The following is a 15815-nucleotide window of genomic DNA, read 5'->3' on the forward strand; positions in this document are numbered from 1 at the left end:
ATATTGTTAAAATAAATGTTAATTAATAAATCGATTATACACTTTTATTAACAAAAATTTATAGGAAGTGAACAGACTGTATGTGAACGCTTCAAACATTCATATCTGAATAATCCTATCTTATGCCTCTTCACCGGGTGTCGCCCGAACGCTTGATCTCCGTTTGTTTTGGTTATCCGGCGTTTGTTTATAAAACGCCGATATACAGAGTGCCTTCAGTTCGCCCTGTCTGGAGATGAATATTCCTTAACATTCGGCCGTCCTGACTTGGTCCGTCCCGGACCACACCCACTGAGGCATATACCTGAAACTAAATTACTCTACACAGTATCAATGATATCAACAACAGGGCAAAAATTTCCTAGAAGAGAAAATAAAACGAAAATGTACTTCTTCGAGTACGCAAAAAATACATAAACAAATGGACAAACATTCTCAGAGTGCACACACGTCGGGGACTCGACAAGAAAATCACTTGGAGTGCGCAAATGATACTCATATCCTAATGGACTCAACAAGCCTACCCTATCTCAAAGTGCACACACATCGGGGACTCGACAAGAAGATTACTTGGAGTGCGCAAAAGATGATCTAATGGACTCAACAAAGTTTATTCTCAGAGTGCACGTCGGGGACTCGACAAGAAGATTACTTGGAGTGCGCAAAAGATATCTGTGATCTAATGGACTCTACAAGATTTATTCTCAGAGTGCACACACGTCGGGGACTCGACAAGAAGACTACTTGGAGTATGCAAAAATATCTGTGATCTAATGGACTCAACAAGATTTGTTCTCAGAGTGCACACACGTCGGGGACTCGACAAGAACTTTGCTAACTACAAAATTATATTTTTACCAAAACAAACAAACAAAAAAGATATTCAAAAGCACACAGGTTTCAACTTCCTTGTGCACTCAACTTCCACTATATTCAACTACTAATAGTGCACGTACGCATCACTCATCTTATTTACTTCATTTCAGTGTCCTCAATACAAATTCAAAGGTATACACAGGCATCACCCACCTTGTGTACTCTACTTCAACATTACTCAATATAAAATCAGTAGTACACAGACATCACCCACCTTGTATACTCAATTTCAACATTACTCAATATAAAATCAGTAGTACACAGGCATCACCCACCTTGTATACTTATCTTTAACATTACTCAAAACAAAATTGGTAGTACACAGGCATCACCCGCCTTGTGCTTGTGCACCGACATGCTCACTAGTATTCTAGTAAATCTCTAATACATAAAAAAAAAACAATAAATATGATAATACGAATAATATTAATATGCCAGAATGTCATTATGAAAATGAGAATTAAATATCTCACCTCTAATCAGTTGTTTGTGGTCTAAAGAGCTTCATTTTGTCGCTCGAAACCACACCTCTAAAACGTCTTCTATCTTTGGACACACTTTGACCTTGATATCGGTCATTGGAGAGAACTTGTTGTACTCTTACAGGACCAATGTACCTCTGGACCAGCTTACCGCTCGCAAGCCCCTTCACGATTGGCGTCCTTTCAATCATGACCATATCACCAACCTCATAGATGACCGCTGGTTTACGATTTTTATCGTAGCGTCTTTTCATTGCACTGACACTTTTAATTATATTGTTTGCAGTTTTTTCGCGCACCAGTTTTAAATAACCTTGCCTATCTACCTGCTCGTTATCATTCACATTAATATCGAATTTAAGCCATGGTCTAAAACCGTATAAAAGATCAGCAGGCGCGTAGCCTGTTGTAGCGTTCAGTGTCCCGTTTATACTATGTTGCACTTCCGTAACTTTCGTTTCCCAAGCGTCGTGTTCATCACCAATTGCCGTCATCATCGCATTTAAAATGGTAGCATTAAACCTTTCGACTTGTCCATTACTTTTAGGGCAAGCAATAGCATTTAAAATATGTTTGATATTTTGTTCTTTATAGAACTTCGTCATTTCTGCGCTCGTAAAACACTTCACTCTATCCGATATTAATCTAGTCGGTACACCAAAAATTTTAATTAACAAGTTTAGACATTTTATGACACATTTTGCACTAGTGTCGGCAACAGCTTCAGTCCAGACATATTTAGTAAAAGCATCAACGATCACCAACAAAGGATGTTGCCATTTTCGGTTCTGCAGAACGGGCCCAAATGGTCAATGTGCAATGTATGAAATGATTTATCTACCTTTGGAATCGGATACAAAAAACCTTTTCCCTTTCTTGTTGGTTTTTTCACACAAAGACATGGTATGCAAGATTTTACGTATTTTGTTACAAATTCTTTCATGTGAGGGAACCAATATTTTGTTTGAATAGAATCTACTGTTCTCAAACCGGAGTGGCCGTTGTCATCGTGCTGTAATTTCACAACTCTCCACCTGACATCTTTTGGTATAACAATTCTGTTATCTCTATTAACAACTCTGCACACTTTGTTATTTACTAAGTATCGTTTGTGATAAGATAATCTACATGGTCTATAACAAACAGGCTGTGTACTGGTCAAACTGATCTCCATTTCAACATTGGTGTTACCCAACTCAGCGTTGCTATCAGCGAAACAAACTTGGTATCTCTCTAAAAGATTATCTAAGCGTTGTTGTACATCTTTCGATAAGGCCTCAGGTACTACAGGTACTTCAGTCGTGGACTGCCCGTAAGGGATTCCCCGCAATACGCATTGGTCTTTGTCGAAAGATGACTTCAGTTTACTTAAATTTGACATGTCATGATGGTATAATAATGTAACAATCATTCCGATTTTGCTCTGAATGGTTTGAAGTTATCTTGCCATTTAAAATGTCACAATAAATTTCAATTTTGTTTATTCCGGGGTACAATTCGGTTTTATTATTTACGACAAGTCTGCATTTTACGTTGTTCTCTGCTTCAAGTGGAGGCAGTTGTCATAAATTAGCGTCTTCGTTTTGAAACTGTAATCTGTCACTTGTTTTGGTAACCAGCAGGTTCGGTGATTCGGTAAATGAACGTCCGATTAGTAAGTCCATGTCTTGCATCGCATCGTCAACGATTAAAATGGGTACTTCTCTTTCGACTTCATTAATTTTTATTTTGGCAGACGTTTCGCCAACTGAAGAAACTACGGCACCGCCATATCCACGCATTGTAGTTTGTTTAAATCCATCAATAGGAAGATTAAGTGACTCTGCGACTTTCATTTTAAGAACATTACAAGCGCTGCCTAAATCAATATACGCTGATACGTCTACATCGTTAACTTTTGCAGTGACGTGATATTTTGCGTTATCCACAGACACTACATTTATTTTTGTCGCGTTATTAGTTTTAGATTTTAATGCATAGCAGTTATCCTTATGGTGTCCAGGTTTTTTGCAAAATGTACAAGTTACGGGCTTCCTCACGTCATTATTTAGTTTTTCCATAAGTAAAACAGCCTACTTTATTTGCATTTCTTTGTTGAATTTGTGCTGGATATCGTTTTTGTTCTTTATTGTCACATGTGTAATTTGATTCTACTAAAAATTTCAGGAGTTGTTCACTATTTTTGCAACCTGCCGCATAAGCACTTGTGTTTAATAAACTATCGTTTAGTGTGGAGATTATTACATCCGTAATTACGTGATCCGGTAGGTCGCAATGTTTACCTAACTTCAATTTAGAATAATAAAACGTTACTACATCTTCGTTATGTTTCCTTTCGGTATTCACAAAGTCTCTCAGGTTGGTCACAATTCCTTTTGACAATGGAAAAGCACTTAAAAGTATGTTTTTCCATTCATCCCAATTAGACGAATTAATATCTGACCTACAGTCGTACCAAGATTTTGCATTTCCGGTAAGACGCCCTATCATTGCAAATATTTTCGCGCGATCATCCCAACTATAAATCTCTCCGACCGTATCGATTTTCGCCAACCACTGACGAATTGTCAAACTGTTGGAAGAGCCATCAAATTCAGGTATTAATTCCATCCGCCCTACATATCTTTGTTTATTTATTAAATTTGCGTCGTGTGGACTCCGAGAACGTGCCGCCGTAGTTTGAAGTGCAGCTCGTAAATCACTTGAGGTATCTCGGCTAGAATGGGTAGTTCGAACCAAAGTTTCTAATGCGTTAAGTCGTCGTTCCAAAATTTGTCTATAACGCGGACTAACACTTCGATTATTTTGGCTACGGCTTCGATCACGCCTGGGAGCGAGCCGTCGGCGATGACTGCTATCTTGTTTACGTACTCGGCTACGGCTTGAACGTCCCGTCATTGTTAGAATATTTTTGCAAAATGTTCTTTTTTTGTGAACTTAACAAATCACAATGAAAATAACAGAAATGGTCAAGCAGACCCCAAAATGTAATAGCGCTTAACGAATGAGCAGGCAGACAGCAAATAAGTAATAAACAGTACTCACCAATAAAGGTGTTTTATCACTAGCACAATACACTCATGAATTTTATCAAAACAGAATTAAATACACAGGTACGAATCCCGCTTCTGATATGTTAAGATAAATGTTAATTAATAATTCGATTATACACTTTTATTAACAAAAATTTATAGGAAGTGAACAGACTGTATGTGACCGCTTCAAACATTCATATCTGAATCATCCTATCTTATGCCTCTTCACCGGGTGTCGCCCGAACGCTTGATCTCCATTTGTTTTGGTTATCCGGCGTTTGTTTATAAAACGCCGATATACAGAGTGCCTTCAGTTCGCCCTGTCTGGAGATGAATATTCCTTAACAATAGATATTTCAAAAAGGTATCAATTTCAAAAATCGTTCTTGTGAAAATCTGTATTTTTGTATAAATGGATTGTTTCTTGAAATTCAGAAGTGATAGGAAAACGCGTTGAAAATGAAAATTTGAAAATTTTTAAAATTTTCGCCTGCGGTGCCGTTTAGAGACTCCGGGCACTTAATATCCCGGAATTCAATTCAACAAATGTAACAACCCTAAGCAGAACACATTCAATCAATGTTCACGCACTGCCACTGATAATCTTTCAACTAAACTATAACTGTATAAACTGTATTCTTCAAGGATAGTAAACAAACGCGGAAAAAATAACGCCGGATTACTGGACGTGCCGGTGTAGTGAAGTTCCGGATTATAGAGATTCTACTGTATAATTCTAACCTGCAGGGAATAGGGCAGCTGTTCACCCTCGAACCATTTGAAAAGAAATTTGTCCTCTTCCCAGCCGAAATCAGGCAGATACAATTCTATTGGGACCTGTAGATGAGCATGTGCCCAAATATTTGCAATGTATGTTGTCCTCAGCTTATTATTGCAGGGAGGTAGAGCATCTGTCGATATCATTTTTTGGCTAACGGAATATTGGTTTCATCAGTAACTTTCTGCTTGTTCCTATTATATTACCAAAATCGTCTCAATGCCAATCGTTATTTAGATTCTCTGCCGGAATTGTTAACGATCTACCAATTAATCTACATAGTTACACCTATTTTAAGCATGATAGAGCATCGCTACACTTCACTCTCAATGTAATAAATAATCAGTACCCAGTCAAGTGTATAGGGCAGGAGATACGATGCTCCAACACTTTAACCACCATATTCACTTGACTTAGACCCCTGTTTTCTTATTCTTATATTGAAACAGAAAGTGGACTCTATGAGTATATACCTGGTATGTACCTGGCCACCCGAGAGGATAGGCCCGGGAGCAGCAAGGGCAAGTCCAGGATTCCTAGGCTAAGAAAGTGCAGGGTAATTCTGTAACTGGCAGCAACCAGCACCAGTACACAGTAGTTTAAAATATCGGTATGAGACATGAAAGCCTTAAAACCACTATTGAAGGTGCTGTTCACAATTTGCAGAATAAAGGAATACTGAGTGCATTTTAATTTTTTCCGTAGAATTAAATTGTGTATTATAGAAAACGGTATTGAACAGTTCTTGTGGGAGAATAATCTTTTAAAAGCTATTTAATAAATTACTTTTGAAATGTATATTTAATTATTATGTCAAGTTTGAATCGAAAATCCATTAGTAATGATCTAATAAAGAAAACATTAACAAACCCTTCATTTTTGAAAATCATCTACAAATTTCAACAAAATCTTACAAGACATATCAATGTTATTTGAAAAGAACATTTTTTTTTTGTTGACCCCCTATAGCGACAACGTAGGATAGAGGTAAGTTTAGTTAAATCTGCTTACTTTTGTCGCAGGACACAGAATATTGGGACACTCTTTATGAGCAACAATCATTTATCTACTTTTGTCCCATTGTATATACTGAAATCCCTTATGATATAAATGAATCCCAGCCCCTTCCTATTTTAAATGCTTCATTATTGGTTAACAAATTTAACAAATACTCCCAATAATAAAATTCTTCAAATTATAAATAAAAGTTTATGTTACCAGAATGACTTTTACCTTTGTCTAAATAAAAATATATACCTACTGATGTTTACATCACTAATCTTTTCCAAACAGTCTCCAGTAGTGGTATTCTTTCACTATAGAAGTTATAGTTATAAAGTTTAAAGTAGGTTCTAATAATTGTATTTATTTCCCGAAATGTCAAATATATGGTTTTAAATTTTACTTGTAGTACGATATTTGTTGAGACTCTTAGAATTAACCGCATTCAACACCGGAGGTAGAAAGACAATAGTGGAAAATATCAAAATACTTCTATATGTATTTTATAAACTTTATAAATCTTAAATGAGAAATAAGTTTTATCAGTACATCAAACGTCTTGAGAGACATTTTAGAAAATGTGATTTTTTTTCCAACATTCCCCATAGGGTTTTTATTTCTTATTTTGACCACTCGAATTCTAATTTTGAGATTGACCAATTAATCCTGAAACAATAATATAGAACAGAAAAATATTATTTTAATCTTAATACCTTCGCGATGTAACTGCTACCTTTGGCCTACCTTTTGAAGATTTTAATGTAGAAGTCTTTAATGTCTTTATTTTTTTACGTACCACATCCTGAAATTAATTTTTTTATTTTATTTTTTGCCTCAAATCGTTTTAAGGCACATGCACTAACAGTTTTTTTGTAGTGTTAAAATTTGTTTTTGTGCATATTTGTTTTCTTTAATTTTTAGTTTAGTTAAATTACTTCGTATATACACGAGTGGCCTAAGTGTCGCCCCAAATTTTGTCCGTTAAACTATTATTCATTCAAATGACTTTTTATTGTTACAAATATTTTCATTTGGTGAGCTGTTACTTTTAATTAATTTATTCTATAATTACCAATATTAAACAAGTGTTTAATTTAAGGTTCTGCTTGATATCATAACTGTTTATTTTAAAATTACCATATGCTTACTTTTAATCAGTCTATTTTATAAACAGTTTTGATATATATTATAATATATTTATTATACTCGTACATATACATAAATATTAAAATGAATGGTGGTAGAGGTAACCGAATATTTCATATTGTTTTTTTATTCCAGGTTTTTGGATATACACCTTTATTAAATACCCAGTACAGAGCCGATTCAATTCTGTTCAAAACCAGAATACCACATGACAAGCAAAAATGCTTTAAATTTATATAAACATCAAGAATTTTAGTACCTTACTTTTTCATGGAATATTATTTATATTGTCTAACAATAGATATATTTTAAATTATATTTATTTGTAAATATTTATTTCGTCTCAATGAACGAATATTTTATAGTGATATAGAATTTTTAATTGTGCCATTTAAAACCTCCCTGTAAAGACTACATCACAAATAAATTTTTGTTAAGTAAATTGTGAAAATGTGTATTTATTTATTCATACATACAGGACAAGGTGACCCAATAGTGTGACAAAGTTCAATATCTCCCTTATTATAAATATTTGAAAAGAAATATTTTTTAGGAGTGATGTACTTAAAAAAGTTCACATTTAAAAAATATTTTCAATTATACAGAGTGATGCATTAGAGCAGAGCATCTTTAAGGTGGTTTTTCTTAAATAGAACAGTCTGTATATTTTTACAAATTTGTATTCTATAGAAAATTCTGTTTTCAGCGATGTCTTTGTTTTTTGTTTTCAATGCGGCGATGCCAAGTTATTTGAAAAAATAAGATAATTTTTGCTGGGACAGATAGGGTTTGTGTAAATCTATCGACTATGCAGGTACTACCAGTAATTAAGAAAAAATATTTTATATGCATGCGGATCAAAAATGCGGACAAACAACAAAATAGCAAAATCTTTATAATTTTGTACAGGGTATTCTACACAAAAGCCCCAGTTTAGCGAATTTCGAAGGACATTTTCTCAATTTTTTTAAATGAAATACCGGGTATATTGTATTTTTGGATTAATATGTTAATTACCTACAACTTTTGTAAATACATAATACCCTATGACTAAAATCACAATTTTTGGAAATATTGGCACTTTCCTAGCAAAACCAGTATAATTTTGCAAATTTTACTTTTTATTACTCCAGTAGGCCACGAGTTTGACATAAAATAACAAAATTTATAATCTATCCTTTATCTGCCAACAGTAACAAAATTAAAATTGTTAAGCTAATTGTTTTTGTCCAGGGCTAACTTGATGGTAATTAAGAAGAAATTGATAAAAACCACAGAAAATCGCAAATACCTTAAAAAGTTGTCAGGGCTTAGTCCAGGTCGGGTGGAAAATGTATATTTTTGCAAAATAATAAGTTAGTAAGTTAGTCAAACAATAGAAAAATGATAAATTTAATGATTAAAAGTAGATTTTAACAAAATTTAAAAAGACAAGGAATTACTACAAATGAACAGAAGCGAAGAAGTATTAGTAATAAATTAAATAGTTACTTAGTACAAAAAGAAAAGAAATATTAATAGGTACTAATTAAATAAGCAATTTAAATATCTAACTAAATGTTCAAAGCGTCTTGCGTTAAATTGAAAACGTAGGTCACTATGGTTCTCAAAAGATATAGGTACTCAAATTCCTACACATTTTAAGGGTAATGCTTTGGAAACAATTTCTTATTCACATTTTCATATCATCTTTGGTAGTGGGAGATCTTCTATATCTGTTATCTTTTACAAACCACCATATCCAATCCATTTTTGTAAGATCAGGACTTCTAGCCGGCCAGGGAACAGAAGCAAGTAATTGCGGTAAATAATTTTGCAAAAAATCTAGATATATCTCGTTACTCTCCCCTCAAAAAAGTGTGGTCCAATAACATATTGACCAACAGTTCCTCCCCAAACATTTAAACTCCATCTATTTTATGAGTACATTCTCACAAAATGCCGGTTTTCTGTGGCAAAATAATCAAAATTATGTTGGTTGATATTACCATTCTTTTGAAAGGTTGCCTTGTCAACCTCATGTAAGAGTAATGCAAAATTAAAGGGGTTTTGCTAGAAAAATTCCAATATTTCCGAAAATACTGATTTTAGGCATAGGGTATTATTTACAAAAGTTGTAGGTAATTAACATATTATTCCAAATATAAAGTAATATACCGTATGTTTCATTTAAAAAATCGAGAAAATTTCTGAAATTCGCTAAAGTGGGGTTTATGTGTAGAACACCCTGTACAAAATTATAAAGATTTTTCTATTTTATTGTTAGTCCACATCTTTGATCCGCATGCCTACAAAATATTGTTTCTTAATTACTGGCAGTACCTGCACAGTAGATAGATTTACAGAACCCTGTCTCCAACGAGTAATTTTTTCAAATCTTGGCATCACCGCATTGAAAACAAAAAACAAAGACATCGCTGGAAACAGAATTTTCTGTAGAATACAAATTTGTAAAAATATACAGACTGTTCCATTTAAGAAAAACCACCTTAAAGATGTTCTGCTCTATGCATCACCCTGTATAATTCAAAATATTTTTAAAATGTGAACTTTTTTAAGTATATCACTCCCATAAAATATTTCTTTTCAAATAATTATAATAAGGGAGACATTGAACTATGTCACACTATTGGGCCACCCTGTAGATACATATGACAAAGTTAATATTTTCACAAAACTTATTTATACGATACATCTAAAATTGGCATGCATCTGTAAATAGAGCACAGGACAACATAATTAACACAAGGACAAAAGAAACATATATCAGGATTCAAAATTTATTTCTAGAACCGTATAAACTTCAAGTTCATCACAATAATTATGTGTTACTGTCAAGGAAGCATATTATTCGTTTAAAAAAGTTTTTATAATATGAATTTTGCTCTTAAAGGTTCATCACACTTTGGGATGATGAAATGCCTTTAAAATGATTTAATTACACAACACAAATAAAAAAGTGGATAGAGCTGTGTACCACACCAATGTATTGTCCTGGATATGATTGGTTTTCTCATTTTCATTATCTCTTTGTATGTAAAGGCGGTGGTACACCCTCATACTTGTATTAGGTTCAGTGACGGTTCCTCGGTTCGTTTTCGCCCGTGGTGAAGGGATGTTAATTGCCTGCTCGCCTGTGAAGGAATTACCAGGATGCTCGGGTATCTCCCCCTTCAGGCCAACCTCAACGCACTCTTGGGTTAGATGACGTCGATACTGACACTCTTCATGAGGAGGTTGGGATAATGATCCACGCTCTATTTTTGTACCTAGAGAGGCACTTACACTGAGATATGCTTTAGTTTGTGTTTTTAAATTTTGTTTTTATGTGAGGTTTTCCACAACCTTTTTTTTTGCACTGAGCACTTGGCTTTATGGGAGGACTGTCTGTCGAGTATGGTACTATTGTGCATCTTTATCACTGTCTATGGGTGTGCTGGGCTAGGACACTAAAGTTTATGTGTGCGAGGCCTCCTTTAGTGTGTTTGTATGGAAGCTTTAGGAGCTTGAATTATTTATGGAAGTTGTAGAGCTTGAGGTTATATTGACTTGTGTATGAAAACTTTTAATAGCTTGTGTATAGGTGCGTTAGAAGGTCGTGTAACTTAGGATTTTCACCGTAGGCACAGGGTGGACAAATCCTGGGTGGTATGTGCCACACAAGCAATGGAAGCATTGAGCTCTTTTTAATCTTTTAGAGAAATTTAACTCGGGCTTGATTTTTATAAAACAAAAATTGAGATTTATTGCTATTCTCATATTAATAATGTATGTAACACCTGTATTAAAATTTGGAGCGTACAACATGTACTGGCCAGGATCCAACACTGGTTTTTGATCTACATATGGTTCCTGGGCTGACCTTCGATCACTTCTTGACCTTAGCTCCGCAGAGGGGCTGTAGTGAAGTTCGCGCAAAGTTTGGATTGTGGGCGTCTCCAAAATCGTGCGGAAAATCATTTCAATTATTGGTGAGCCTAAGGCCGTTCCAATATTGAATTTTTCGAACTTGTTAAATTTTGTCGAAATTCGAAAAAAAGGTGAAAATTGTTGCGGCTTCCTATTGGCGGTTCTGNTGTCCAGTAAAGTTTCATTTCTAGGAAAGCTAGAAATAAAAAAATTACATGTTTACAATAAAAATTTAGAATAAAAAGTGGAAATATCTTATTTTTGTGTACAGCTACCTAAATATTTAGAAATGTTTTGTATTGGACATCTTCTGCAATTTGCGCTTCCTTTCACAGTACAAAGCACAAGACATATTTAAAGTTCAATAAAAACGAAATTTACAAACAAAAATATGAATAACCTCAAAAAACACACCTGCGAACCTAACGTCAACAACAACTGCGTCACTGCGTGACGTAAAAGCCTTCAAAATGTCTGCGCCCGTAGCGTCCCTAGAAAAGTGGATGCGCACTCGTCAAAACTCATTCTCCCCTACTCCATATCTCTGGTCGTAGGTCATCTGCGGTTGTCTATAATTCCCACATACTTCTATAGAATAGATATAGGATAGAAGTATGTGATAATTCTAGGGTTTAGGCGGGAACTGCCCCTTGGATGGAGCTTTTTAAAAGATTATCGAATACTTGTTGAAACATGGCCGAATTTCGAACTGGTGCTACATACTACGACGTTATCCTGTAGGTATCCTGCTGAATTCATATCTAGTCAGAGTTCATGGATAAGTTCATATTTTGATCCTATTCGAATCAGTTTGAATTTTCGTAAACTGCTTTCTAAATATATCTTAATGTTAGAATCAAAATACAAATTGATCCGGAAATTCTGACTAGATTCTGATTCAGCGGATCATACTACTATAAAAAAAACTGGTCTGGTGCAACCCACTATATTTATTATATCTCATAAAGACAGTAAATGTATACATACAGGAGATAATATACAGGGTAGCCCATCGAAAACGTACCGCAAGGAATTACAGGGTAGTAAAGAACTTTTCGGCAAAATCCAAAAACAGGTCAAATTTGTTTCTGAGGGGGACAACTTTTGGCTCAAAAAGCATACCAAAATCTTCAACCCCCTAAGTGGGGGTGCTATCCCCTAAATTTTTTCAAATGGGAATGGGGGTCAAGTGGGGGGTCATTAGAAAGGGCTTTTAATTCTCTATACATCGATTCTTACTTTTTGAAAATCGATTCATTATTTTAGAAAATATGCAGCTTTGAAAATACGAACAATATTTTTGACGAGAAATGCGAAAATCGATTTAATTTTACTTCAAAACTTACGGTATTAGTCAAGTAAATGCTGAAAATGTTGTCCGCCAACTTGCATACAATGATACAGGTTGTCTTCAAACCGTTGTCGAACATTCTGGAGCACTTGCGGTGTTACTTCGCGACATACATTAATGATTCGTCCTCGCAGATCTTCCAAGGTATCAGGTGGAGTGCTGTAAACTTTGCTTTTAATGTGCCCCCAGAGAAAGAAATCTAAAGGATTTAAGTCGGGTGACCGAGGGGGCCACTCAATTGCACCTCTTCGTCCTATCCAGCGTCCTGGAAACGTCTCATTTAGGTAATTGCGCACATTGAGCGAGTAATGTGGAGGAGCTCCGTCTTGCTGGAAAATCAGTTCGTGTTCATTGTAAGCAGGGTCGTCCTCTATGATATTTGTTAGAGCTGGGTCGATGACATTTTGTAGTAAATCCAAGTACATATCGCCTGTCAAATTTCCAGGAAGGAAAAAAGGACCTACAATGGAATTTCCAAAAATACCTGCCCATACATTCAACTTCTGGGGGTGTTGGGAGTGTGTCTCATGGAAAATCCTTGGATTGGTATCAGCCCAGTAACGACAATTATGGCGATTCACTAAACCATTCAAGAAGAACGTACACTCGTCCGAAAAACACACATTAAAGAGGAAATTATCGTTTATCGCTCGTTCAGTCATTATTTCGCAAAATTGCAAACGACGATCAAAATCGTCTTCATTTAGCTCTTGCACTAGCCGAATCTTATAAGGATGGAATTTGTATTTTTTTAATATTCGTTGGACACTTGTACGACTCACTCCTGTCGCAGTAGCCAATTGCATTGTACTCAGCGTACTATCCATTGCCACTTGCCCCAATACCGCTATTTCCGTAGGTTCATTTAGTACCGGATTTTCAACCTGCCTCTTTTTGTTATGAACGGAGCCAGTTTCGCGAAATTTGGCCACCAATTCGCGAACAATTTTTCCAGACGCATGTTTCTCAGGATGCCGTTGGTTGAACAGTTCGGCGACCCGATTTCCGCATTCATTGTTTTTGAAAAAAAGCTCAATAATTTCTACTCTTTCTGGAATTGAGTACACCATAATTAATCAATTTAAAAGACTCGGCAGTATTGGTACTCTTCAACTACAAGTCACAAGACAGTTATCTAGCAACTTCTTGTGGCCTATCTAAATACGAAACAAAAAGCGGACAATTTTTTGCTCACCAAAATCAGGCTAAAGAATTCGCAAATCAAAAAAAAAACAGCGAATTCTTTTGAAGGAATTTACCAAGCTAATACCGTAAGTTTTGAAGTAAAATTAAATCGATTTTCGCATTTCTCGTCAAAAATATTGTTCGTATTTTCAAAGCTGCATATTTTCTAAAATAATGAATCGATTTTCAAAAAGTAAGAATCCCCACTTGACCCCCATTCCCATTTAAAACAATTTGGGGGATGGCACCCCCACTTAGGGGATTCAAGATTTTGCTATGCTTTTTGCGCCAAAAGTTGTCCCCCTCAGAAGCAAACTTTACCTGTTTTTGGATTTTGCCGAAAAGTTCATTACTATTCATGAACTTTCCGGCAAAATCCAAAAACAGGTAAAGTTTGCTTCTGAGGGGGACAACTTTTGACTAATGATTTTTACTCGTGAATGACATATCATTCTACAAAGAAATCTGGAGATACAAAAGCCTTCAAAGGAAATGCTCTACCTAAAGCTAAAAAATATTCTCTTTGATAACAACAAATAACTTTTTTGCAGTTCTATAAAATAAGTACCTACTTTATTTGTCTAATTGCTTGAAAAAAAGGTTTTCAAATAAATTATATCTTGTGCAAATTTTAATTTTTTATAAAAATTTTACAAGTACTCATATGTAAACTTAATTATCTCTGAATTGATTCCATTTATCGAAATTGAGTTACAAAAAAATTAAGGAAAAATAAAAAGTTAGAATCAAACAGTAATAGTCTCCATTAAAACTACCTCTTACAAAATATAAATACCTACATTACAGAAGAAACATTATACCTACCTTTTTAAGGGTATATTTGATTTCAGAAAAAAAAGTCCATATGCGGTAGGTAGGTCCCTTTTTTATGTGCTATCCGCCCAAAACGTAGATATCTACCTTCATAGACAATATTACTAACAGCTGATATTGTGGGAAACAATGGACTACATACCCACCAAGTATTAAATTGTAATAGGTAATTATTTAAAATAAAAACTAAAAATGTTACATATATCTAAATATAATTAATATAAAAACACACAATACATGATACATTATATATTGAAATTGTTAAATTCAAAGAAGTATTTTTGCTGTTTCCTTCACAAAAAAACGGCTACTACAAAAAGGTCTTTTTGTTTCTACATTTTACTTCAGATCGTTTTGTATAGGTGCATCCAAAAAAAGGTGTATCTAAGAAAATCTGGATTAATTGGTACTTATCTTCTTTAATGCAATAATTACACCATATTTCTGAGAATATTAATTACAAGCCAGAAATTGTACAGAAACAGAATGAGTACCTATTAGATAAAGGTAGCAGGTAGCAATAGCTTCCTTGGCACAAGCTTAGAAAAACTATAACCTAAATTGATGTCTTCAAAGTTCCACAAACTTTGTCAGTCACTTTTTGTGCTCATGTAATGATGATTAGATTCAATTAGTATGACAAATCTAGTACCTTAATTCACTGTTTTTTTTTTTAAGTTGGTCAGTTAAATTGGCTTCTTGAAATTAATGGTCAATCTAAAACTTTGTCACTGATCTTTCGTGCTCGTAAAATATAATGATGGTAATGTCAGTTTGAATTGACTATATTTAACAGATAGCGTTATCTAAGTTTGTGTGCAAGCAAGACTTGTTCCACATCCAAAGTAACTACCTAATTTTTTTCTTCTATTTATTACAACAATTCTTTTAGGTCTGCACGATGTAAATTTTTAAAAGTTTGAATTGGCTATATTTAACAGATAGCGTTATCTAAGTTTGTGTGCAAGACTTGTTCCATATCCAAAGTAGGTACCTAATTTTTTTCTATAAAGCTTCTATTTAATACAACAATTCTTTTAGTTCTGCACGATGTAAAATTTTAAACAAATAATCATTCCATATTTACAGGTACAATTAAAAACTATCAATTGTTCTTAATCGATATAATTCGATCGTGTCTATTATCGATAATTATTATCGATAGTACTATCGATAATTCTCGACCTCTACTTTCTAGTCTTTGTATCATGGGATTC

The 15815-nt window shown here is 34.5% G+C and overlaps 1 protein-coding gene across 1 annotated transcript in view; it reads left to right on the plus strand.

The window, feature by feature from the left end:
- LOC108912068 (exostosin-3) overlaps positions 1 to 7753 on the plus strand; it is a 26070-nt gene extending 18317 nt beyond the window's left edge. Inside the window, exon 5 of the mRNA XM_018717229.1 lies at positions 7455 to 7753. Within this exon, the coding sequence (XP_018572745.1) occupies positions 7455 to 7559 (105 nt within the window). The 3' untranslated portion in view covers positions 7560 to 7753. The remainder of the gene's footprint in view (positions 1 to 7454) is intronic.
- Positions 7754 to 15815: the final 8062 nt, after the last annotated feature.

This window comes from Anoplophora glabripennis, unplaced genomic scaffold (genome assembly GCF_000390285.2).
Source record: "Anoplophora glabripennis isolate ALB-LARVAE unplaced genomic scaffold, Agla_2.0 scaffold830, whole genome shotgun sequence".
Taxonomy (NCBI): Eukaryota; Metazoa; Arthropoda; class Insecta; order Coleoptera; family Cerambycidae; genus Anoplophora; species Anoplophora glabripennis.